The sequence below is a fragment of the Convolutriloba macropyga genome, chromosome 1, assembly GCF_964194025.1.
Source record: "Convolutriloba macropyga chromosome 1, txConMacr16.3, whole genome shotgun sequence".
Lineage (NCBI taxonomy): Eukaryota > Metazoa > Xenacoelomorpha > Acoela > Convolutidae > Convolutriloba > Convolutriloba macropyga.
This window is the reverse complement of record NC_134468.1, coordinates 65448946-65476212: the sequence shown is the minus strand read 5'-3', so window position 1 is coordinate 65476212 and position 27267 is coordinate 65448946. Positions and strand designations below refer to the sequence as shown.

At 39.1% G+C, this 27267-nt stretch overlaps 1 protein-coding gene across 2 annotated transcripts; it reads right to left on the bottom strand.

The window, feature by feature from the left end:
- Positions 1-1761: 1761 nt before the first annotated feature.
- On the bottom strand, positions 1762-25874 carry LOC142350657 (uncharacterized). 2 transcript variants are annotated; one of them, XM_075402572.1, is made up of 4 exons: positions 25739-25873; positions 17746-17857; positions 7956-8180; positions 1762-2701 (listed from the first exon to the last, which is right to left on the bottom strand). In XM_075402572.1, the coding sequence occupies exons 1-4, from the start codon at positions 25823-25825 to the stop codon at positions 2523-2525; spliced, it is 603 nt and encodes a 200-aa protein (XP_075258687.1). In that variant the 5' UTR covers positions 25826-25873; the 3' UTR covers positions 1762-2522. The 2 variants fall into 2 exon arrangements, with proteins under 2 accessions (XP_075258687.1, XP_075258697.1); XM_075402582.1 differs by having other exon boundaries at positions 2548-2726; positions 25739-25874.
- Between the last annotated feature and the right edge of the window lie 1393 nt (positions 25875-27267).

The window sequence follows — 27267 nt, the reverse complement described above, 5'->3', positions numbered from 1 at the left end:
GAATGAACAAAAAAACTTGCTTCCATAATTGAAAAATTGCTTGAAATTGCATGAAAAAAAAGGAGCTTTGAAGTGATTGTGACGTCATATGGTCGTACGAAAAATCTTTACGAAATAAAGAAAACCAAGAGAAGGCCAATGATAGCCTCAGCTACCGATTCGCGGCTATTAATAAAAACTTGTACAAGGGCATTTAAAAACAGCTTGAAATAGAATCTTAAAAATAAATGCATTCTTTGATTTCAAGAGAGCACATAGAGCCATAAAAGTTCAATGGAGCAAATAGATCTTGAAAAGCGTCCAAAACAATTGGTAAGTAAAATAGGCTAAGAAAGTTTTCTAAGATTGGAAAACGAACAGCAAAAAAATTAAGAAAAATAATTATAAATTTCATGTTTATTTTTCTTAACAAAAACATTGTTTAATACCAATGAAACTGCAATAACTTGGTATCTAAAGACTCCATAACTAATATGCGTCTATTCAAAGCTCATACAAAGCGATAAGACAAAAAAATGAAAAAACTTGCTAAACTTCGCCTAAAACTCAGGACAACAGCTGAAAAACCTGCAAAATGGTATAACAATCCTATTAATGACCAGAAACCAACAAACCACTATCAAAATAACTCTAAAAACAATACAATAACATGACCGACTTAACGTCGGAAGAATTGCTCTCGAACCTAGTGGGAACTCTAACTGAATTGCAGCCTGCTTTAGTTGGGTGGGGGGAGGGAGCCTTAATGGGACTAAGAAGTTCAATAGTGGGCTTCAAATAACCTCATTAGAGGTTAACATATACCACTATTAAGACTTAAAATAAAAAATGGCACCAATTTCGGCGCACTTTTCATTTGACTTTTAGTATTAAATTGCCTCCAAATGAGTTCAGCTGCTTGAAATTGTGATTGGGAGAGAATTCTAGATCACGCGAAACGCAAAAAGTCAAGGGCGTAAAAGTCACTCGAAAAGTCAAAATTGTCTAGCGAAAATTTTGCATAAAAAAGACACACACGTTTACAATATTTGCTATGAACTTCGTTCAAGAGCAATTACTCATAATCAGACCTCTAAACCAAAAGTGAAACAAAAAAAACGGTTTTAAAATGCCGCACGTGAACACAAAATTTCGCTCGCTTAGTAATTTTGGCACACCTCAATTTCTCGCTCTCGAAAACAGCGGAATGAACTTTTCGCTCCTTTCTTCAATTTTGTTTTGAGGACCAAAACCACTCCAAACGCGTTTCATTTCCTGCTTCAAAATGCACTCCAACTAAAGTGATTTAAAAGGACTTCTCCAATACTCCTCTTCGAGTCGTACAAAAGACAGCGCCCCAATACAATTCAAATTCTTTGAATTGTAAAAAAGTAGACCGCCTAAATAATAGCCGATGAGAGGCTGACATCGGTTATTAAAAAAAAATAAAGGCACGCTAATATATCTTTGTGATCTGAGACATCTCTCTGCGTAGAGAAAAACAAAGATTGCGTTTTGCTGTCCCGAAACAAGTCGCGCTAATTTATTCTATCTTCAACTGCACATTAGGTCAAGTGTTCATTAATACTACTTATTAATGCACAGTTGACATCATAAAAGCATTTAAGTTCTTGACCGTAGCATTGTTATATTAAAACACTAATCAACGATGTCTTCCTGTTAGTTAACATTTGACTATTTGCTTTCTGCATTACCATTTTCTTTTGCATTAGACTCTTTGAAGTTCTAGACGCATCTGCCTTTTTCGTACGAGAAAAGAAGTTATTGGAATGATTGAATTAGAATCCATTGAATTAAATTAGGATGCAACAACAGCAAGGAGGTCTCAACTAGGGAACTAGGGCTAGCTCATTCAAATTCTACAGGATCATTTTAAATTGGTAGGTAAAAACAAAATAGAGGCGATTTGTACAAAAATTATCTATAATTTAACATCAGCAAGCAATAAATAGCAAACGACACTGATATTCTAAAAGAACAGTCAAGTAGCAAAACGAAATTCTTTGGCGTTTCCAATAATAAATAGTAATCTATACGCAGTTAAACGATACTAGGCTACCAGTTTTCGTTATATCCATACCTGCTATAAATATTATAACTGTTAGCCCTCATCGATCGTCAATTTCTTATCTATAACTCCTTAATGCTAAAAAAACGCGCACACATCTAATGGACTCAGCACAACTAGATGACATCAAATATACGGGGAAGTTATAATATAATAACAGCGACTGTTCTGTTTTTTAACACATCATGCATATTATCTTCTAAGATGATTGACGTGCTCCGCTAGAAGTCATACAAAACCGCCAATTTTGAAAACTTCACAACGCTTCAATATTAATTTGTTCTTTTATATTAATAATGTTCAAGTTTTCATGATATCACAGAGCAAGGTAGATGTGAATTTGTTGGCTTTCTTCATAATATGGCCGCGTGATTTTAATGTAGAGAGTAAATGGGAGCAAGTTGAACGAAGTGGGTTGTATGGCTGGCATCGAATGGTAGTTGAGTGAGGTTGACTACTGAATGAGAGAGTCCATGAAGTTGGCGAGGCGCTCGCCGTAATCATCCGGGTTGGCGGTGGTCTGTCGGGTGGGCTTGGCGACTGTCTTGGCCGTGGAGGCCATTTTGCGCCTAGTACCCCAATGTGTGAGACAGTCAATCAACCCAATGTAGTAGATCTCCTTATTGTCTTTGTCTGCAATTACACAGAAAATCGTTGCCTACAATTACAAGTCTTTGTCCAGAATTACAATTCAAAAAATCGTTGAATATAGCGCACTAGCGTCGGGCGAACTGCTCTCAAACGACTGGCGAGCCGTTGCGGCTTAGTGACGCTAACTCAAGGTTAATTGAGCGGATGAGGTGGAGCGGGGTTGGTCAGCTGTCAAACTCTAAGAACCGCCCATCACAACATGAATTTATTTTTCCTCAACATTTTTGGTGAAGTGCATATTTAAAGACTAGTTAGTCGTAAGTCTCTAAGAGAACTGCCCAGGAACCCTGATACCCTCCGTTTTTGACCTGTTTACTTATTTTTGAGGACTGAAAGTCAAATGGTCAGATGAAAAAAAAACGATCAGACGGACTGGTAGTGTGAAAGATCGCAGGACTAATATAATTGCTACAAACTTTGTTTGAGAGCAATTGTCAATAAGAGATATCAATGAATATCGAAGAAAACTTTGCGATCCGCTTAAAAAAACTGTCATCAATACAATTTTTACGGCAAATACACATTTGGTTTTTAACATAAGTTCGCTTATATCAAATTCATAGTTTCTCATGATTTCTCTTAAACCTAGTTGATTAAACTGATGACCATCGATCGACTAATTCCACCCCAAATAGATAAACTCTGAACAGAATTTTTATAGCTATATGGTCACAAATTGAAACTAAAAAAAACCCGCTTAACATTATTCAAGCTCGACCACATGCAAACTACCACGTACTTCTCTTCGTACGCATCAAATAAAGCGTAAACGCAACTTGACTTGGACAATCTGTGGCCAAAAAGAACTATTTATCTCCTTAGGTTTAGTTTAAATTTTATCAGATTAAAAACCTCTCCTAGAATCAAAAACAACACAGATGACAAATTGTCACAAAAGAACCGCGATAGCTTTGTAGATCCGCAGTTTCAAAAATATTTTTAAGAATTGCAGGAAAATTGCCCCCACTGATTTCATAACCCAGGTTGGGATTGAAAGAAAAGAAAATTAAATTAAAGTGCACGCTATTTTGATTAGATTTTGTAGTTAGATAAACTACTGTTTCTTAATGAGAAGCTACAGGGCTGGGATTCAATACCAAACAAAAAAACTACTATCATCGGTTAAATTGCCCTCAAACAACAGGCGGCGCAATTCAAGAGGTGGCTGTAGCGAAGATATTGGTTCAAATAATTCATTGGTGCAAAAAATCCGACCAGTGAGGGATTAAAACACGCTACCTCCTGCTTCCTAGACTGGAAACTTCCGCCACTCAGGCCCTTGTATTCTAGTCTACAACCCCTTTTATGTTAGTTTATGTCCGACTTAGTTCTCCAATAAGAGCAAATTAGGTCAAGCAATAAATCGAGAAAAAAGAGGGAAAATAACAATTTTTGCAAACTCTGCACCTAAGAAGTCAAGCGTGAAAAAGTCACTCAAGAAGTGAAATCGAAAGAATGAGAAGAAAACGGTCAAACCGAAAAATTTTTATTAAAAAGACGCTTGTAATAATTGCTTCAAACTTCGGGCGTTTAGTGATTGATCCCGTTTCCATTTCTGATTTCGCTCCTTGATGCTGATTCTGTTCATTACAGATTACCTTGCTGAGCAACTGCGGTTTAGAAGCACTTTGATCAGAATGAGTGAAGATAGAAACTAGCCAACAGAAGTCGAAATATCGAAAAAGCGGCAAAATGAGGTATAGCAAAACAAAGATTTGTTGGACGCAATAAAAAATATTCGACGAAATAAAAAAAAAACGAAGCGCTAAAATAGCCGGCTTGGATGATAAGGATGGCTAATAAAAATAAAAAACCAGACAAAAAAATTCTCATCTGTTAATTGCTGAGATGTTATATTTTGATCAAGAACCTGCATATCTTGTTAAATTGAAAGCAAGGAAAACCTTTTCGAGAATGAGCAAGTCCCTGTGATAATCACGATAATGAAAAACTAGTTACAAAAAGAGTGGAAAAAGACGACAGGCACGCAATTCAGTCTGAATTTAACAAAATGAATGAAAAAAAAGCAGATTAAGAGTGATCCTGGTGTCTTAGTGTCTTGCAAACGTCTTACAACAATCTTACAACAATAAAAAACAGCAGGACAAGTCCTGAAACAAAAACCAAAGAATAGAATAAATTAATTACCTGAAAATCAAAAATTTTTCCTGCAATATCAAACTATGACAGTCAAAACAAATATATTAGTGGGCTGTAAGCCGAATGCGACTAAGAAATGCACTAGAGTGCTTCCAATAACCTCATTAGAGGTTAATATATACCACTAAGATTTAAAGAGAAAAAATGGTACCAGTTTTGGCGCACTTATCATTTGACTTTTAGTATTAATCTGCCGCCAATTGAGTTCAACTGCTTGAAATTGTGACGCAGAAAGTAAAGAGTGTAAAAGTCACTCGAAAAGTCAAAAAACGGTCAAGCAAAAATTTTGCATTAAAAAAGACACCTTTACAATAAGTGCTTCTATTCGAGAGTAATTCAATATATCACTTTATATCAACACTGACACTTCGCTTACTTAGCATGAGTACACAATGCAAAGTTGTTGAAATCAATGCCAGACAAAGCAAAAACGGCAAAAGCTGAGAAAACTGGCAAAAAAGAGAAAATAGTGTCGACAAAGTGAGAAAAACACAAACCACATACAAAATGAGAACAAGTTTTCCAAACCAATAAAGGCGATAACTAAAAACTGTACTCAATAAGTTATCAACAAAAACGCCGCACTAGAAAGCGTTAGAGCTCCCTAATTTGACAAAGCCAATAGCCCACATAAAAAACGAGCGAAACTCAAAAAACAATTACCACTTTTTAATTTAAAAAAGCTGAAATCATAACACTCACTGCACAAAATTCAAGTCACTAATTATGCCTTTTCATTACTCAATAGCGAAACAATGATACTTGGCATTAATGAGACTAAATTATTAGACAACTAAAAGAAAAAGTGGGCAACATTTAAAAATTCACAAATATTTTCGAAGACTATGACTGCCAGATACAGAAAGCAATAGCTTTGAGCTTAAAATGTATTTCGAATAATTTAAGCCTGATTATCAACCGATGAGACCTGTCTACAATGAGACAAAGTGATAAGAATAAAAGTTTAAAAAATAACATGAAACTCAAAAACTCGCCAAGTTTCAAAAACAAGTTTTATCTCAAAAGTCATTGAAAAAATTGACAATTAACTCAAACCATTAATCAGATTCAATTTGGTTGATTAACAAAGGATGACAGCTATCATCAATAAGATTAAGCTAAGTGCTCAACCATCGGAAATACAAAAATGAGCAATACTCTAGAAATCACTGACACTATTTGAAAACAAATTGTGAAGTGAAAATCTCACCGCGCTTAAAGCTATGATGTAGCTTCTTTTACGCCTCGTAAGAGATCCAATGAAACCAGTCGAAAATCAGACTAAGAAAAGGAGCAAAATTCAAAAAATGGAGGAAAATTTAAAACAAAAAGTGTGTAAGTCATAAAAACCATTAATTGTTCTTTGATAAATCAAAAAAGTACGAACTTGCTTTATTAGAACGCATGTATGACTATTTGCAAACGGTAGTTGTAAATACGAGGAGGAAATTAGAAGTCTAATAGCCGCTTGTGAAAACAATTAGCTTTCGAAAACCAAAAACTTGTTCAAATACAAGTTTCTCAACCCAATTCAAACGAACTTGACAAAAATAACGCTTCAAACTAACGCGCTATTTTCCTCCCTTTCCTATGCCACCATGTTAAAGTAAACATTTTTATCTGAGTTCTTATTTCCATCAAGAAAAAAAACAAGAGATCATTGAAGAAGCGCGCCAGTACTATCTAAATTTTTGCGATTGTAACAAAAAATAGCTGGACAAGTACCGAATGAATCCCGAGAAAAATTAATGGTTGTCCTGAACATCTTCGTTTTTCAGGCAATATCAAACTTTGAAAGTCAACAAAGCGTACTTGGATTTTAAAATGGAATCTATAAAAACAATTTAACACAACCAACACACTTCAGGGCAAAAGCTACTAAATAGTCTATGGCCCTTAGCTAAAGGAAAGCACCGAAAAGGAAAAGACAAAACATTTCCAATCATTGTTGTTCCGACCCAATTTAGTGGGGGGATGAACTATATAATCAAATGGATTTCAGTCAATTTCGGCCGACTGATATAATCATCGAAGAGAATTGCGAGTGGTAGTATAGAAAGCCCGTCCAGCGTAGAATATGGAATTAAAAAGATTTTAACTTTTTTCTTCCAAGAGCGTTATCGAGATTTTAAGTTTTGTAAACATTCGGCCGAATTACGATGCTTCCGTTAAAAGTTTTTGTAATTTTCCCGATTTTCGTCAATTTTGCTGAAAAATGTTAAAATTGTTAAAGGTTGTGTTATTGGTTTAATCCATAAAAATAAAGGAGGGTTGCTGAATGGGACCTAGTAAGCTTTTATAGCTCACTTTCTTTACATTTGCTGGAAGTAGACATCTAAAAACTGCAGACATATACTTCGTAATCTCCAGAGAGAGAGCTAGATGTACTACCGCTGGCTCTAACAGCTTCTGGAATTATAATTTTCCCGGTTTCTTGCAAAGATAAACTCGATAAACATAACCGACTAACATTGGGCGAAGTGCTCTCAAACGACCGACGCGCGGTTGGCTTAGTCAGTAGCTAGGCACGGTTTAGTGAGGCTAGCTTTAGCTTAATTGAAGGGGCGTAAGTGAGCGCAGCGGGAGCAAGCGAAAAATTGCAAAAAAAAACGACCGACAGGGTGAGCGCAGCGGGGGGGGGGGGGGGAGGGGGGGTGCACAGGGGGACTGATGGGTTGGCAACAGTGGGGGGGGGGTTCAATCTCTAAGAACCGCCCTTCACACCATAAGTATAAGTCTCCAAAACGGTTTCTGTTAATCACATACTTGAAGACTAGGGACTGAACGGCTCTAAGAGCACTTAATGCCCGCTGGGCGCTACCTGTTTATCCCGTTTTTCAGGACGAAAAGTCAAATGCGTCAGACGAAAAATTGGTCAAGCGAAAAATTGCATAAAAAATACCGACAGGACTAATATAATTGCTACAAACTTCGTTTGAGAGCAATTAATAATACCACATCGCACAAGGCATATAGCATATATTCGAGCGCTTGTAATACAGTTCCGACATTATTTGCACTAGTTAATAATTGGTTGTCACATATTATGATTGGTCATGCCGTCGTTGAAACTCACTGGCATCTGAAAGAATAGCGTAGACATCCTCCCTCAAATCGAGCTCAGCCAGACTGGGGATGCTGCCAGCGATTGAACACTGCTGTTTGACAGCACCCAGCAACACCTCCCCAGAGCTATCTTCCACTCCATATGCAAAACCTTCAACCTCGTCTCCAGTAGTCTCGTCCTCCCCTCCAGATCCAGACAGGGTAGCTGTAGTAAGTCCTCCACCCTGGTCTCCAGCTGTTTAGAATGTCAAAATTAACATGTCACAACTTACTTTTCGTATCTTAGAAAAACATATCTTTTCCTTTGATAACTCGGATCACCATTTTTGACCTTTGATTTTGACCTTTCTGGTCACCATTTTATTTTTTATTTTTACTAAGGGGTGTTTGTTTGGCATTGACAACCTGGTTGATCAAAAATGAGTAACACAAAACAAAACATAAACCGACAAATGTCGGAAGAATTGCTCTTGAACGACAGGCGAGGCAATTTAATTCAGGGGCTGTAGCCTAGATCAAATTATGGGTGCCAAAAATTTTTTCCCCGCCGGGATTCGAACCACTGCCCTCCCGATTCACATCCACAACTACTAACCACTGCGCTTCAGATCACATACCTCACTTATTCTGCAACCGAATTTATATTAGCTTTACTTCAGAGCAATAGAGATCACTCGAAAATGAAGAACGAAAGCGTGAAAAAGTCACTTGAGAAGTCAAAGAATGTTCTAGAAGAAAAGCGCAAAACTGTCAAGCGAAAAATTTGCATAAAAAAAGACACACACGTTTACAATAATTGCTATGAACTGCGTTCAAGAGCAATTAAACATTCTACTAACGTTAAGTGAAAGTTAAGCGAAAAAGAGTATAAAAAGGGGTGTTAATGCCTCACATTAACTTCGCTGATTTTACCGCAATTGTATGATTGATTCTTATGACTTTATAACCCAAAATTGTAAGAGAATGTGAAGTCGATTTTAACCGAATGTAAAATGCTTTACTTGATTTGGTTTATATAGAGAAATTAAACATGCGAAACGAAGCAAATAGATATTGACAAAAGGACAGGATACGATGGACAGGAGGCTCTTAGTCGTATTCATTTTGGCGCTTCAGCCTACTTACCAACCAGTTCTAAGGCCGATCGAGAGATGAACCATGGTACCCAACAACCTGAACGATGGACTCTCAGAAGTCAAGGAGCCGGCTGACATATTAGGTGAATTAATATAGCAGTACAACAAGGGAGATCTTCATTTCAATACAATGATCTCAACACACAGAGGTCAAAGCCAAGAGAGAACGTGTAAGGCATTAGATGTCAGCAAATGGAGATCTAGAGAGAGAAAAGTATTGCAACATTTTTAAGCGACCACAAACAGGTATGGATGATTCAACCGAGAGATATGTGCCGGTAACCTATACAAAAACTACATCTCGTGGCAAGTCTTAGGAAGCTACAAAAGCGATTTCAATTTTATAAAAACAGTGTTCTTCATATTGAATTCTCTGGGACCAGCATTTTAACAACCCTCCTTTCGAAATACCATTCATTAGGTTTCTATAAACCGAGGTTTCATTAAATGCGTCAAAATTGTAATTAGTAAAATAATTGTACAAGATTGAATTCATTTTTAAAAAATCAGATTTTGAAAACTTTAGTAGCTTGGCTCAAAATCTCGGGTCCGGTGAAAAATTTTGCAAAGATTTTATCAACAAGCAAGACGAAGAGGACCCAGCCAGCGCACTCAGGCCAACCTGAGTCATCAGCAGCTGCACCCATCAGCCTGCAGTGCTCTGCCATCAGAACCAGCTTGGAAAAGACCCTCACTACTGCCCTCCAACAGCCAGTCAGCGCACTCAGGCCAACCTGGTTCATCAGCAGCTGCACCAAACAGCCTCCAGTGTTCTGCCAGCAGGACCAGCTTGCAGTACAGCACCACTACTGCCCTCCAGCATACTCAGGCCAACCTGAGTCATCAGCAGCTGCACCCAACAGCCTGCAGTGTTCTGCGATCAGAACGAGCTTGCAGCTGACCCTCACTACTGCCCTCCAAAAGCCAGCCACCGCACTCAGGCCAATCTGAATCATCAGCAGCTGCACCCAACAGCCTCCAGTGTTCTGTCAGCAGAACAAGCTTGCAGTAGAGTCCCACTACTGCCCTCCAACAGCCAGCCAGCATACTCAGGCCAACCTGACTCTTCAGCAGCTACACTCAACAGCTTTTAGTGCTCTGCCAGCAGAACCAGCTTGCAGTACAGCTGCCCTCCAGGGACCCCCCAAGTGACCTATGAAAGTCACCCGCTGTCCTCCAGGGACCTCTGGAGTGACTTCCAAACATCACTAATTGACCCCCAGGGACCCGAAAGTGAGCTACGAAAGTCACCCACTGTCCTCCAGGGTCCCCCCAAGTGACCTAAGAAAGTCACCCACTGTCCTCCAGCGACCCCACGACTGACTTCCAAGAACCATTATTTGTCCCCCAGGGACCCCCCCCCCCCCAAGTGACCTACGAAAGTCACCCACTGTCTCCCAGGAATCCCTCAAGTGACCTACGAAAGTCCTCCAGGGACCCCAAGTGACTAAGAAAGCCACCCACTATCCTCCAGGGACTCCACGAGTGACTTCCAAAAATCATTAATTGTCCTCCAGGGAACCCCAAGTGACCTAAGAAAGTCACCCACTGTCCTCCAGGGACCCACCAAGTGACCTAAGAAAGTCACCCACTGTCCTCCATTGACTCCACGAGTGACTTCCAAGAACCACTATTTGTCCACCACGGACCCCCCAAGTGACCTACGAAAGTCACCCACTGTCTCCCAGGAATCCCTCAAGTGACCTACGAAAGTCCTCCAGGGACCCCCCAAGTGACTAAGAAAGCCACCCACTATCCTCCAGGGACCCCAAGAGTGACTTCCAAAAATCATTAATTGACCCCCGTGACCCCCCAAGTGACCTACGAAAGTCACCCACTGTCACTGTCTCCCAGGAATCCCTCAAGTGACCTACGAAAGTCCTCCAGGCACCCCCAAAGTGACTAAGAAAGCCACCCACTATCCTCCAGGGGACCCCACGAGTGACTTCCAAAAATTAATAATTGTCCTCCAGGGAACCCCCCCCCCCCAAGTGACCTAAGAAAGTTACCAACTGTCCTGCAGGGAACCCACAAGTGACTTCCAAAAATCACTAATTGTCCTCACAGGACCCCCCTGTGACCTAAGAAAGTCATCTACTGTCCTCCAGAGACCCCCGAGTGACGTCCAAAAATCACTAATTTTCCTCCACGGACCTCCAAGTGACCTCTAAAAGTTCAAAAATTCACCCTACTTGACCTTTAACAGTTCAAATGGTCGCCCACTTGACCTCTAAGTGACCTCTAAAAGGTCAAACAGTCACCCTACTTGACCTCTAACAGTTCAAATGGTCGCCCCACTTGACCTCCAAGTGACCTCTAAGAGGTCAAAAGTTCATCCCACTTGACCTCTAAGTGACCTCTAAAAGGTTACAAGTTCATCCCACTTGACCTCTAACACCTCTAAAAGGTCAAAGGGCCACCCTACTTGACCTCTAAGTGAGCTCTAACAGTTCAAAAGGTCACCCCACTTGATTTCTAAGTCACCTCTATAAAGTCAAAAGGTCACCCCTTTGACCTCAGCGACCTCAAAAAGGTCGAAAAGTGACCCCACTTGACCTCTAAGTGACCTCAAAAAGGTAAAAAGATTACGCCACATGACCTCTAAGTGACATCTAAGAGGTGAAAAGTTCATTCGTTGTGACCTCCAAGGGGCCTATATTCACCCCACTTGGCCTTTCAATTTGCTTCTAAAGTTCAGAAAAAACACCAATAAAGAGAATGGGAGGTCAAGAGCCATCAATAGTTAGTACAGTTAGATTGTTTCACCGAAAACTAAACATTGTAAAAGAGCTCAAACGGGAACTAGAATATCTAATACAGTCAGTCCTGGAACCCGAATTTGTGTCAGTACATGATGAATTCAAGAAAACAATGTCACAATTAGACGAGCTTGTCGACCAGCTTACACAATCGGAAAATGTGGACGCTGAAGACTCCTCTTCAACGATGCAGTATGCTTTACAAAGCTAAAAGTAGAAGTTGCACAAACTGTAAAGAAGCATGAACTTTCCTTCCGAAACACCTCAACGCGTCCATGCAGTGCCGCTTCATCATGCAGTAACCGAAAACCGTTTCCCTCTGGACCCGAGTCTCCGAGAGTTGTTCAAAAAGTATGCGAGATACCCGTTAACAACGAATCAATGATTTGGCAGACCAGCAATCAACATTCAACCCGATTACTATGATAGACAAGTGCAGTCCATCATGGGAGTTTTGCAAGAAAACTAATAGTCATCAGTACTGATGTACAGAATAATCCCAGCCATCAGCAGGAACGATCAGAACCTATCAACGTAGCAGGAAATCAACATCAGCCCCTTCAACCAATAGCACCAATTGTGAATCCAGCAATTTCTTCGCAGAGCTTTTTTGACGCAATTTGTGCATTCCCACAATTGTCTACAAATTTATATATTCAACCGCCAGTTTTCAGAGAAACACTTCCTCCGGTTAGAAATACTTTCGCTCCTCCCAGGCCCATTAAAAACACTGGCCTCTTTGAATATGTACCTGATCATAGAACACCAGCTCCAGTTTGTTTCGGCAATCGTCTACCAAGATGAAGCCATTCCAGCCCATTTCAGGGCTGTTGCCCAAACAATTGGTCTAACTTTGCAAACGGTAAATTTGAGCCGTCAAACGTAACCCTTCGTGGACCTGTTTACCCGATCAGCCAAAACTCTGGCAATCAGAGCTCCAATCCATACCGTAAACGGAACATTCATTGCTCAGTAAAGCTGTCGGACATCCGAATTCAGAGGTTCGATTGAGACCCGCTTAAGTGGAACGAATGGAGCAGCATGTTTTCTTCGACCACAATAACGAAGACATCACTGACACTGAATGAGTTATTTGTAAAGTTTACTCATTGGACAGGCAAAGGATTGCATCTCCGGCTGTCTTTGCAACCCAGACTTTTACTCTTCCGTAACTCTTTCAAGAACTCAACACACGCTTTGAAAACCGGCAAAACGTCGGTGCTTTAACAAAAGAACTAGAAGCTTTTCAAAGACCAAACATGAATGACCACGCAGACATTTGTCTCACATGGTTTCAGTGCCGACCTAAAAGCCAAGTAATTACTCACGATAGCCCGTGATAAGCTACCAAACCCACTCAAGTTGAAGGGGACCGAACATGTTGACAACAATTGGACGAATGCAGGTCTTGTAGAGCTTTCCGATTGGATGGATCGACAATCCAGAGCTTTCCAACAATTACAAGACACGTTTTCATCAACTATTCGGGTCAACAAAACCAACCACAGGGTTCAAGTTCCTTCAACAACCAGATTAAACACCAAAATCGTGCGAATAGGAACATCGATAATGCAAAGCCTCAGCAATCGACGGCTTACAGTAGCAACGAAACAAAAGGAAGCTCTTCTTTCTCTGGTTCAAAGCAGTCTATGAGAAATGCAACAGCAAACAGGAGCAGAACAAATGCCCACTTGATCAGCAAGATCAAGCCTGCAAGTGTCCGCAGTTTCTCAGCAATCACTACATTGGCAAGTGTCCACAGTTTCTCAGACTCGATGCCAGCAGACGCAATAGCGAAGCAAGGAAGAACTCACTCTGTTAAACTGCTTAAGTGCCAGTCACTCCGCCAAAAACGGCACGTCAAAAGTTCTCTGTCGACATTCCAATGGCAAACACCATAGTCTTCTCCACACAGACAGAGAGAAAGCGCCCGAAATGACAAACTTAACGGAAATTGATCTACCAATGTGTGAACCGCTGGACCAACAAGACAAAAACAATGGCATTCCAACTCAGGTTTAAAATCCTGGCTTTCAACCAAGAACGAGAAATCAACTACAGGTGATCCAGGAAAAGACATAATTGTTATGCCATTCTGGACAAGGGTAGTACCATTTCATACGTCCTCAACACCGATGCCGACAAGGTAGGGGCTCCAAATACTTCAGAATTCGATCTGAATGTATCACACGCATTTGACGAATCCGTAAGGTACGCAAATCTTGTTCGCTTAGACATTGGAAAGTTCAAAAGCGAAAAACCACTTTTCGGTTTAAACTACGTACATGCAGGGAGTAATTGGACTTTCAAGGATGCGTGGTCGTCCTACTCACCTTCAACATATACATTTTCCTGAACTTAGTGATAACAAGATACAGATACCGTTAAAGGTTGACGCCGCCCAATTTATTATGGAAAGTGTGTTTCTACAAGGACCTTCAGGAAGCCCTTTTGCTTTACGCAATCTCGGTTGGACAACTAAAAGCCCAATTTTTAAAAAAAAATGAATCAATCCTAGAGCAGACAAACTTCCTGTCCCATAGTTATAGAGCCTTTGACAATGCGCTCACAAATTTAACTGTTGACACTGAAAGACATCAATGAATGTGCGACCAGTTTCTGGAAATAGAGAATACAGGAACCGAAACTGAAGAAACTGCAGATACTTCAACAGACAGTGAAAGAGCAGTTCAAATACGCCAAGATACAATTAATCAAATCGGAGACAGATATGAAGAAGGTTTACATTGGAAACAGGACACTAAATTAGATAACAACTATGCAGTTGCCAAAGCACAGCTTGACAGCCTTCAGCGCCGACTTAACAAAAATATTGAGTTGAAACAATTGTATGAGAAAACTTGGAGACCGATTTAGAGAAAGGTTATGTCAAATCAGTTACTTTCTTAAATCCACCACTGGAGAAGATATGGTATCTTCGCCGTCACCCTGTCACCAACCGCAGCAAACCCGGAAAACTTAGGCGTGTTGCAAACGCCGAATCTGTTTTCAAGAAGCAGTCGCTTAACAGAAATCTTCTGAGGTCCCGACCTTCTCAACAACCTAGTTGGCCTATTACTCCGTTTTCGCCAGCATTCCGTTGCAGTAATGGCAGACAGACTCCATGTTTATGCAGATCTGCATAAGAACAGAAGATCAGTCTAGCCTCCGTTTTCTTTGGCCGGCAAAGAACTCCAAACAGCAGTTCCAGTACACGCGACTCATCTTTGGAGCCAGAGGTTTACCAACTACAGCAATTTTTGTGCTCCAACAAACAGCAAAATAATTCGGAAACACCACTACAACGAAAGATTTAATAAGTCACAGATTCTACATGGATGAACGCACATTCTTTCGTCAATGAACAGGAAGATCGAACGGCAGCTCATGCCTGCGACAAACACTCTAAAGGAGGTTTTAGTCGAACTAAGTTTGTGTCAAACTTTGCTCAATGCTTTGACGAAATACCCAAAGAGCATTGTGACAATGAAATAGACAAACATCGTGTCTTGGGTGTAATGTGGAATACAGCTAATGACACTTTCTTCCACCAGAAGCTTACCAAAGTTCAGGAAGACAAAACGGACTTCGCACTCAGAAAGCTCCTTCCTTTAATTGCCCGCTTGTTTGATCCATTAGGAATCATTGCCCCATTAGTGATTACACTAAAAATCATCTTGCAGGATACTTGGAAAGAAGGACTTACATGGGATGACCTCTTGTCAGATCAGAAACAGAAATCAATAAAAACTTGAATAGAGCAATATCTAAATGTGCCAGCAAGAGCAAAGCCACGATGTTTTGTTTCTCCGATCAAGCCATCTCTGATAAACCAGTTACATTGCTTCTGTGATGCGTCACAGTTGGCTTATGGAGCAGTCATTTACATGAGATCTCAATCAGCTAACACAATTTCAGCTGGCTTCGTTATAGCTGGAGCTAAAGTTGGGCCACTAAAACAAAACAGCATCCCAAAACTTGAGTTGCAAGCAGCAGTGCCTGGATGAAGACTAATGCAATTTGTTTTCAAGCAACTAACCACACCAGTAATTTCAAAACACTTTTGGAGCGAAAGTGAAGCTGTCCTTGCCTGGATTAAAAGCAAAGACAAATTGAAAACCTTTATTGCAAATAGAGTACAAGAGATCCGCAACAACACAGACGTCTCCAAGTGGCAGCATATCAGCGGAAAACTCATTTATCTCTTCAGAAAGCCGCAAGAGAAGTCCTTCAATAACGCTATCAAAGACATCAAACAAAACAGGTCTTTGTAAAAGAAAGATTGTCTGCTCTGTTTGTCTCCTTCCTTTGAAGGCGGACCTCTTCGCGTTGGTGGCAGGACAAAACGAAGCTCGCTACCTTTTGACGCCAAGCATTCAGCTCTACATACAGAAATGCCACGAAAATTGTATAAACATAGTTGAATACAACCGCAACTACATACAACAGAGGTGGAATCAGAGAAGTTTCACATTCTTGGAATCAGAGCCTTCCTGAGAAGTTTGGCTTTCAAATGTTTCGACTGTCGCCGCTTCCGAGCACAGGGACTACAACCATCGATGGCAGACCTGTCAGACATTCGTTTCCAGGAAACGCAGACACTAGTCATCTTCACCAATGTCGGCGTGCACTACCTGGCAAGGTTCACCGTCGTTCATCGAGATGCAGAAGTGAAGACCTACATCTGCTTATTCACTTGTCTGGTTACAAGAGAAATTCACCTGGAGGTTGCAGAAGACCTCAGCACAGACAAGTGCTTGACAGCAATCCGATGCTTCATCGCTCGACGCGGTCAACGTCGTTTGTTTTTGTCAGACAACGGATCCAACTTCCTGGGAGCAAGAAAGATCAGACGAAGATCACTGAGGTTGGATCACGACTATATCAAAAATCAGCTACTGAACCAGTCAGTCGAATGGAAGCTCAAACCCCCTTCTGCTCCTCACTTCGGTGGGGTGTGGGAGATACTCGTTCAGTGTGTCAAACGAGCTCTTCTCTTGAACCGCGGTAACGCGAAACTCACCCCAGATGTCTTTGCCACGATCGTCAGTGAAGCAAAGTGTCTTGTCAACTCGCGTCCACTCACCCACGTGAGAATCAACCACGAAGACGACAACCCACTTACCCCAAACCACTTCTTGCTTGGAAGGCCCTTTTGCAATGTTCCTGGAGACATTTTCAACGAAACAGTTACTTTGAAGAATTCGGCATGGACACAGGTGAAGCAGAGACTTCAGCAAAATTGGAAGAGGCTGCTAACCGAGTATGTTGCTCCGCTGAACAAACCACAGAAGTGAACGTCTCGTGAAGCAGCTTTGGAAGTGGATGACGTTGCTTGGCTTCTTGAGGAGTTTACACCAAGAGGAATCTGGCCGCTGGGACGAGTCACACGGACTTTCACCGGCCCCGACAACATAGCTAGGTTAATTGTAAGATTTTACCGCAATTGTAAGATTGATTCTTATGACTTTATAACCCAAAATTGTAAGAGAATGTGAAGTCGATTTTAACCGCTTTGCTTGAATTGGTGTATATAGAGAAACTAAACATGTGGAATGAAGCAAATAGATATTGATAAAAAGGACAGGATACGATGCACAGGAGGCTCTTAGTCGTATTCAAAGAGGGTGCATTATAGTGGACTTTGATTGAGAACAATTAAAAATTCCGAACAGGATGAAATCAGTCGGTCGAGCGCGCTGCGTTACGCGTGAAACGATGTGCAGGTGGAGGGTATTTGGAGGAAGGGGGTCAATTAAGTTCTAATAACCACTCTTCACGCCATGACGCAGCAGATGTCTCTAATCTTTAAAAGCTCCGAAAAAAGAAAACAATTGGACAATGAAAAAAAAATTCATTGCGATGTTGCTGCATTCATCAAAATAGATTGGTGGAATGTTGTTACCTGCAGCAGCTGCTCTGAATGAACTGTCGAAGTCGTAGCTGTTATCATTTGGGGGTGACCCCTCAGGTAGTACTGGTGTCTGGGTTACATCCTCCGGAATGAATGTGTCATCCTAAACAATGATTTTTTAACCCTATTAAAAATCATTTCAAGACCAGTAAAAACCAGCCCAGTAAAGTTATAAGAATCAATTTTATCGCATTTTAAGCTAGAGTGGAGCGTGATCTTTTCTCATCGCCGCTGTTTGGTATGGAGAAAAATAACGATAATAATTCTCAAGTTAACTGTACAACTGTAGATCATAGATAGCAGAATAAAACTTGCTATCTATAATCTAAACTTTAATAAGCTTAACGTAATCAAACTTAACATTCTGAGTAACCTCGTTAAATCGCCCACTGAAAGAAAGTACCTACAGGTACCTTTATGAACATATTAGCCGACAAAACTCAAAAATAGCTGCGAAGCAGAGTTGTCGAAGAATATAAGTAGAAACAGGAGAGCTTAGTTGGAATTACAAATGGAATCTATAAAAACTATTTAACACAGCCAAAACATTTCAGGGCAATAGCTACGAAATAGTCTGTTATGCCCCTTAGCTAAAGGAAAGCACTGAAACCAAAAAGACAAAACATTTCCAATCATTGTTGTTCCGACCCACTTTAGTGGGGGGATGAACTATATAATCAAATGGGTTTCAGTCAATTTTGACCGACTGATATAGTCATCGGAGAGAATTGCGAGTGGTAGTATTAGAAAGCCCTTCCAGCGTAGGATATGGAATTAAAAAGATTTTTTTCATTTCTTTTTTCAAAGAGAGTTATCGAGATTTTAAATTTTGTAAACATTCGGCCGAATTACGATGCTTCCGTTAAAAGTCTTCGTAATTTTCCCGATTTTCGTCAATTTTGCTGAAAAATGTTAAAATTGCTAAAGGTTGTGTTATTGGTTTAATCCATAAAGATAAAGGAGGGTTGCTGAATGGGACCTAGTAAGCTTTTATAGCCCACTGTCTTCACATTTGCTGGAAGTAGACATCTAAAAAATGCAGACATATACTTCGTAATCTCCAGAGGAGAGCTAGATGTACTACCGCTGGCTCTAACAGCTTCTGGAATTATAATTTTCCCGGTTTCTTGCAAAGATAAACTCGATAAACATAAGCGTCTAACATTGGGCGAATTGCTCTCAAACGACCGGCGCGCGGTTGGCTTAGTCAGTAGATAGGCACGGTTTAGTGAGGCTAGCTTTAGCTTAATTGAAGGGGCGTAAGTGAGCACAGCGGGAGCAAGCGAAAAATTGCAAAAAAAACGACCGACAGGACTAATATAATTGCTACAAACTTCGTTTGAGAGCAATTAATAATACCACAAGAGTTGATAGGGGGAGTGATATGGGGGCGGTGGGTGGGTGGAGGTGTGGGATCAATTTCTAAGAACCGCCCTTCACATCATAAGTATAAGTCTCCAAAACGGTTTCTGTTAATCGCATACTTGAAAACTAGTGGACTGAACGGCTCTAAGCAAACTGGGCGCTAACACTTTATCCCGGCTAATGGCTCAGACGAAAAACCGAACGAGCAGAAAGTTGCATAAAAGAGACAAACAGGATTAACATATTTGCTACAAATTGCTTTTGAGCGCAATTAACAATGATTTCCTAAAAAGTGCATGTTAAGTCATTTATGTATAACATTTCTACTATAACTCATTGTTAATGAGGATTAGAGATGATGACAGTACGCCACATTGCAGCAGTTAAAGTGTGTCATCAACAAAAAAAGAGACAGAACAAGAGATAGGCATTTTTCCATGATGGGATTCGACTCATCTTATAGTTTTCTAGCCTTGTTAGAAAATAAATCATAGAAAAAAGAAAAAGGCAAAATTAAAAAGTTTTCAACTTCGCTGTAAAATCAAAAACACTTTTTTGTCTTGAAATTTCCGTCAAGTAACCCATCTTCAAGACTTAAAAAGTTTTGTTGACCAGTAATGGTCGTTAAACTCAGAAAAGGACAAAAATTATTGAAAAATTTTGGAAACAATTGCAAATATTAACTAAATCTTTCTCCCATTCGGGATACTAATATCTCAAGATCCATTTCGGTGCCTCAAGAGACTATCCAGTATCCCTGTTTCAAGCCTGAAATAGTTTCACTGGCTCATAAAGAGCCATGTACTTGGAACAAGATAAAAATTTTATGCAAAATTGAGAAAACTTTCAAATTATATCCAAAAATTACTAAAACTGGAGTCACAAAAAATATTGATCATCATTCCATTAACTAAAAAAACTATGCAGTAGCTTATTATCAAACTTCGGAGGGGGTCTCAGGGCCCCTCGTGCCAGAAAAAATTCAAAACCTGGACAAATTGCAAAAATTTTTAAAAAATGCTTACATTCGTGATATTAAAATCTTGAAAAACATACCAATGCATCTATAAACTAAGCCGTAACAAATTATCAAATTTTAGAGGAAGTTCCGTGGCTCTTGAGGCTAGACAAACCTAAGAAATGACAAGATAAAAATTTTATGCAAAATTGAGAAAACTTTCAAATTATATCCAAAAATTACTAAAACTGGAGTCACAAAAAATATTGATCATCATTCCATTAACTAAAGAAACTATGCAGTAGCTTATTATCAAACTTCGGAGGGGGTCTCAGGGCCCCTCGTGCCAGAAAAAATTCAAAACCTGGACAAATTGCAAATATTTTTAAAAAATGCTTACATTCGTGATATTAAAATCTTGAAAAACATACCAATGCATCTATAAACTAAGCCGTAACAAATTATCAAACTTTAGAGGAAGTTCCGTGGCTCTTGAGGCTAGACAAACCTAAGAAATGACAAAATTTCAAAAAACTTGCAAAAATTGCAAATTTTATTAAAAAAATGCTAAAACTTCCGATATTAAAAAGTTGAAAACTAATCAATGAACAAAGAAAATTTTCCAGTAACTTATTATCAAAACATAACGTAGGTTTTCTTGCCCTTGAGGCTCAAAAAATCTGAATAATGACAGTCCAAAAATGCTAAATTCGTGATGTTAAAATCTTGCAAGACATTCCCTTACACCTAAGAACTATGCAGTAACCTGTTTCCAAATCTGAGGTTTTTGGCTCTTGTGGCTGATAAACCTAAAAAAACGACAACAATTTTCAAAAAACTTAAAAGCAAGTTTTAAAAAAATTGCAAAACTTTGTGACATTAAATAGTTGAAAAACTGTTCCATGGCCAATAAAAATTTGTCAGTAACTTATTTTTTGGCCCCTGGGTCTGGAAAGACCTGAATAAGTAAGTCAAAAAAATTGAAATAGCACGTTTTGTCAAAAAATGCTAAAACTCGTGACGTTAAAAATTTGAAACCATTCAATTAGCACTAGAAACTATGCATTAACTTATTATTAAAACCTAGAGGAGGTTCCTTGACAACTGGGGCTGAAAAAAATTTGTGCAAAACAGTAAAAATTAGCGTGTTTTTAGTGAGCAGTTGTTTGTCAGTAGCTAAAAACGAGGGGGGTGCACCGAGGGCAACAGCGCGACGCGATGAGGGGTTGGGGGCAATATTGGGGGTCAACAGTGGGGGTGTCTTCAACCTCTAAGAACCGCCCTTCACACCAGAAGTATAAGCCTCCAAAACAGTTTGAGCTGAAAGGCTCGAAGCGCTTAATGCCCACTGCGCTCTACCTGTTTATCCCATTTTTCAAGAGGAAAAGTCAAAGGCTTCAGAGGAAAAATTGGTCCAGCGAAAAATCGCATGAAAAAAGACCGACAGGACTAATTGCTACAAACTTCGTTTGAGAGCAATTAATTATACAAAATGCTTTACCTCTTTTTGATTTACTGCAAAAATTTTGTTCAAAAATTGATGTATTTTGCAATCACTTGTACAATTAAGTGTTTTCCGAGACGCACAGTAATATAAGGACGATCTCACCATGCACAATTACACAAGAAAAAAGTTTCAGATTCTGCTTCGGTTCGTCCTTTTTCCTCATTTGTAGTTTACGTTAAATACTGATAAGAATTTCAAATTTGAGTTCGATAAATGACAAATAAAACTTACAAAAAATAGGGCTAACGAACATATATTATGGTTTCAGAGTTGAGGTCATAGTTTTTATGGCTGTGACCATGTGTCTTCGTAAAACGGACTTAAGTTTTTTTCATTTATATTTTGTACTCCAGTAACTTAGTGTCACCAATTAAAGATCCAATTGGCTTTCTTCAGAAATGAAACAACTTGCTTTCAGTTGTTATCTAATGTCTCTTATGACTTTGAATATATTTTTTTAAGTGAATGTCGGTGAATTTTTGAAGACAGGTCAAACCCCATTTCCCTTGAGTTGTTAAATAATGTTTGTAATGATTTTATCTTTAACTAATGGCTTCGTGAGTTTTCAAAACAATTGATTTTTGGTTACAATTGCATATTCTGTAGGTTGATTTTGTTTCCTTGTCAAATTTTGACAAGTCCAATTGAGGGAATTCATTGTCGGCAGAATGCAGAGCGTCAAAAAAGGCGTAGCTGATTATGTAAACTGATTTCGTTGAACAGTTTATGCTTTTAAGGGCTGAGACATTTTTCTCTCAAATTTTAGTGGATTTTGTTTCCGAACTTTTGCCCGTCTTTGTCTTTCTTTTTTGATGTTGCACGACATATAACTGATAAAAACAGAGCTCAACTGCCTCCTCTACACGTATAATTGGACCTATTTAAATATTTAAGATTATAGCTAATTGTGTTAACGACTTTCAAATGAGCTGCAAAAAAAAGATTTCAACTCTTACATTTTTACTATCAATTTTATCATTCTCAACTTCACTAGCAAGAAATCTCGACTACTTTTGTTGATTCAAACATTAACTTTTCTGCTGCTTACAAGTTTTGACTGATGGCTTCGCCTATTCAATTTCATAGAAAATTTTCCAGTTTCCGATACTGTCCAAATTCTGGGTTTAATTTGTGGTCATTTCTACTTAGTCCTTTAATAAGGAAGACCCGTCGATGTTCAGATGAGAAGCAAGTGATGATTTACAGTTCTTGCAGATAATATCTGATAATTATAGTACTTGCAACACTGATGTCGAAAAATTGATTGAGGTCTTGGCTTCTGCCTGTATATGTTATTATTTTGTAATCTTGACTGTCTTATTTTGAACAAAATTGGCTTTCTGAGATGTTGCAACTAAATCCATCCCTTTTAGTTGACACTTTACGTTGGTTACGACTTCCGAAAATGAATGCTTTCAAAAACAATTTGGATTTTTGAGCGTCGCCATTTTTCGTGTCATTTTTCGTTCGATTTGTAGCTCAGCCTCTGCAATAAACATTTTTGCAAAATGCGCAATGGAACCTTTTTAATGTTCTTAGTGACAAATTTATAGTTTTAACAGCTTCACTGCCATTTTCAAGCAAAATTTGAAGTTTTTAACTTTGCCGGTATTTGTCCGTCTTTATGTAGTCGTATGACGTAAACTGGATAATGACAGGTCTCAATTGCTTCCTATGGAGATATAAATCAACATTTTAGTGATTGAACTAACATATAATTATTTTATGCACTTTGTAGACACATGTGGTTGTTGTTTTTCATCCACTCCTGTCTTTCTTTCTGCTTTCTTTTTCTGAATTCTTTCTTATTGTTCTTTATTTTTTCCATCTATATAATAATTCTAAGTCGGATGCTGTACTACCATGTTTAAGCTCCAATCCCCATAAGTTTTAACCGTCCCCAAACGTGTAGCCTAGTGTAATTCATGAGTATTGAGACGCTCTATATCGTCTTATTTAAGATCCTAATTCGCTTTTTTGCACTCAAGAAGCATGCCGCATAGCAAAAGCAGGCGAGCCAAATAGCCACTAACCAAAAAACTGCTCATAAGAAAGGTCAATAGTCGTAAGTAATGGGCATCGGTAGAGTAGAGGATAAGATCAATGACTGTCAAGCGGGGGCAGGTGTTCGAGTCTAATTAAAGGCAAAAAAAGGCATCATAACCTCGACCGCAAATTTGAGAAGCTGGTTTTATTTTTCGTTCTTTTTTGTTCCTTCTATTTCGTCCCTTTTCTAATCGTTCCTTTTCTAACCCTAAAAACGGGTAACTGTTGTTTTTCATCCACTCTTGTTTTTCTTACCTGCTTTCTTCCTCTCTAATTCTTTCTTATCTTTCTTTGCTAAAGAAAATTTTCTTTATACTCTATTAAAGTTAAATCGCACTTTTGCTTTATCTTCACATGCCTTAATTGTCTTTAGAGCTACAGCCGAGCGTAATGCATGCGCTTTGAGACGCGCTATACAACCGTGTTTAAGCTCCTAATCTGCTCATGTTTTTGCGCTCTTTGAACACGCGAGCCAAATAGCCACCTACAACAAAATTACTTTTTAGAAAGAGTAATAGACGTGAGCAATAGGCATCGATAGGGTACGGCATAAGGACAGTGGCTGTAGACCGAGTTGGGCGGAAAGAGAAGCATGTTTCCCTGGACGACAAAATTGGGATATTTCATTACTTTTGTTACTTCTATTTCGTTTCTTTGTTTTCTTTTCGCTTTATTGTCTTTCTCCAGTTGAATTTAGGCTTCAAATCTTCCCATGTTGTGCACTCATTAAGCATATCGCATACCTAAAACAGTCGAGCCAATAAGAACATTGACGGAAAATTTTTTGATGTAGAAAGAGCAATTGACAAGTGCATTACGCATCGGCAGCGTCAATGGCAGTTAAGCGAGGGGAGTGGGCGCACCCAATTGAGTGCCAAAAAGGCCTAACCAATTCTTGACCCAAAAACGGGTATTGTTGTCTGTGATCCGCTTTTGTCTATCTTTTCTCAAGTCGTTCTTGTCTTTCTCCGTTTCTTCTTTTTCCCTTTCTTCTATTTACTAATTCTATAAATGTAAGTCGGAATTGAGCGAAATGGTTAACAGCGCTACTATCTTCATATGCTTTAACTGCCTTTAGAGCTGCCGCCGAGCGTAACACAAGCGCTTTGAGACGAGCTATACCTCCATTTTTAAGCTCCTAATAAGCACATGTGTTTGCGCTCATTAAATGAGCGTTTAAATAGGCGAGCCAATAAAGGCATTGAAAAAATATTCCTGATATAGAAAGAGCAATAGTCAAATGCAATACGCAGCGGTAGCGCATGGGATGAGACCTGTGACTCTTAAGCGAGGGACATTGGTTTGCACACGAGTTAGTGTCGAACGTTGCTCCATTTTATTGGCCCAACAAGAAATAGTTTTTTCATCCACTCCAGTGTTTCCTTCTTCTTTTCCTCCTCGGTATCTTTCTATGATATAAAATTTTTTATTTTATAGTGCTATGTTATTATGATTGAGCTCCTATTTTTTCAAATGTTTTAAAGCTCGTCAAACTTGCAGCGTACTTGGTGTATAAAAAATCCTAATTCCATTTAAACCTTCTTTTCTGTTATATGATCTTCTTGCAATGCTTTTGTGGCCCTGCTAGTATATTTTAAATAAACGGAATTGGCTGAGAAAGCTAGTCAGAACTAAAAAACCACTTTGAAAAAAGCCACACGGGATCAGAAATAGTCCTCGCTTAGAGCAAAAATTTTTCACGCCTACATTTTTGTCGCCCTTTTCGAATGATGCATGAACAGAAAAAACAGAAAAATTTTTCTGCATTTTGCTTTTGTTCAGCAAACTGATCTAAACACGTCGGATCTTTTCCGTTAATTACAGAGCATGTGTCATTACATAGTGCGTCCGGGGGAGTGCGAATAATATGCACGTGAGGCATTTCACCTCCTCTGAAAGTCAGTAAAAACGTTACCATTACTCCTCTTCGGGTCGTAAAAACGACAGCGCGCCAATACAATCGAAATCCTTGGGATTTTAAAAAAAAGGAGGCCGCCTAAATAGTAGCCATTGAGAGCCTGACAGTGGCTATTTAAAAAAGGTACAAAGATTTAAATATCCCTAAAATTTGGTTAAATCCCTAAATTGGTTCAAAACAGAATACTGACTGTTAGAGCATGTTTCGGGTCTATTCCGAGGTCTCCTTGTTTGGCGGACAGACAGTTGTGGATTCCAAGTAGTAAACTGTAGTCCATTAAGTTGCACTCTTTCAGAAACTGAAAAATCAAGGTTTCAAGTGAGAATCTGAAAATTTCCATTAAAAGTTATAACACTACTATTGATCATCAATGAATTTCTCCATTATTAATCTCACACTTAAATAAATTTTATGAATCCCACTTTTACTTTTTTCATGTCGGTATATAACCAACTGACCAATTGTCGACATCATGATTGGTTAAAAAATGAAAAAAATCTTGCAAATTCAATGCCGTATATGGTATTGCGAAATCGAAACACTAAGTTTAAGTGATAATATGCGTATGCTATATGGCGGAATATATATTATACGAGGCCGGCTTTTCTTTCTTTAGTCAAATTTTCACGTTTTGTTTACGCATCATAGAGAAAAAAGAAAAATATAACCGACTAACGTCGGGCGAATTACTCTCAAACAACCGGCGATTGGTTGGTTTCGTCAGTAGCTAGCTAGTTTAGTGAGGCTATCATTAGCTTAATTGAAGGGATGTGAGGTGAGCGCAGCGGGGGGGGGGTTGTGGGGGGTGGTGTCAATCTCTAAAAACCGCCTTTCACACCATAAGTATAAGTCTCCAAAAAAGTTTCCGTGAATCGCATACTTTGAGACTAGTGAGCTGAAAGGCTCTAAGAGAACTTAATGTCCGCTGGTCGCTACCTTTTTATCCCGTTCTTGAGGACGAAAAGTCAAATGGATCAGACGAAAAATCGGTCAAGCGGCACAATGCAATAAAAGAGACCAACAGGACTATTTAAATTTCTACAAACTTCGTTTGAGAGCAATTAAACATCAATTTTTAGCCCTTAGCTAGCAAAGGGCTAAAAATTGATGTTTGTATTTTTCTCTATGATGCGTAATTAAAACGTGAAAATTTGACTACAGAAAGAAAAGCCGGCCTCGTATTTAAATATATTTATTCCCCCTTATATGAAACGCATATCACTTAAACTTAGTGTTTCGATTTCGCAATACCATACGGCATCGAATTTCAATGATTTTTTGCATTTTTTAACAAATCATGATGTCGACAATTGGTCAGTTGTTTATATACCAACATGAAAAAAAATCAAAGTCGGATTCATAAAGTTTGGTTAGTTAAGTGAGCGATCTCTGTTGAAGTTTTGATCCCAATTTTTATTGCAGGATGAAAAACGAGAGTTGTTTTAAAAAATTGAAACAGAAACCCTTTGTGTGGGGCAAGGCTCGAGGACGACATTAAACGATATAAAAAAATAATTGCTGGAAAATTGACACTAACTTACTTAACTACCACTACATCCGATACTAAAAAGTTAATTCAACACGAAAAAGAAAGATTTCCTTAATATTTTATGTACTCCAGACAAAAAAATTGAAAAAGTTTTTAAAAAGTTTTGCGCTCTCTCTCTCTCTCTCTCTCTCTCTCTCTTTCTCTCTCTCTCTCTCTCTCTCTCTCTCCTT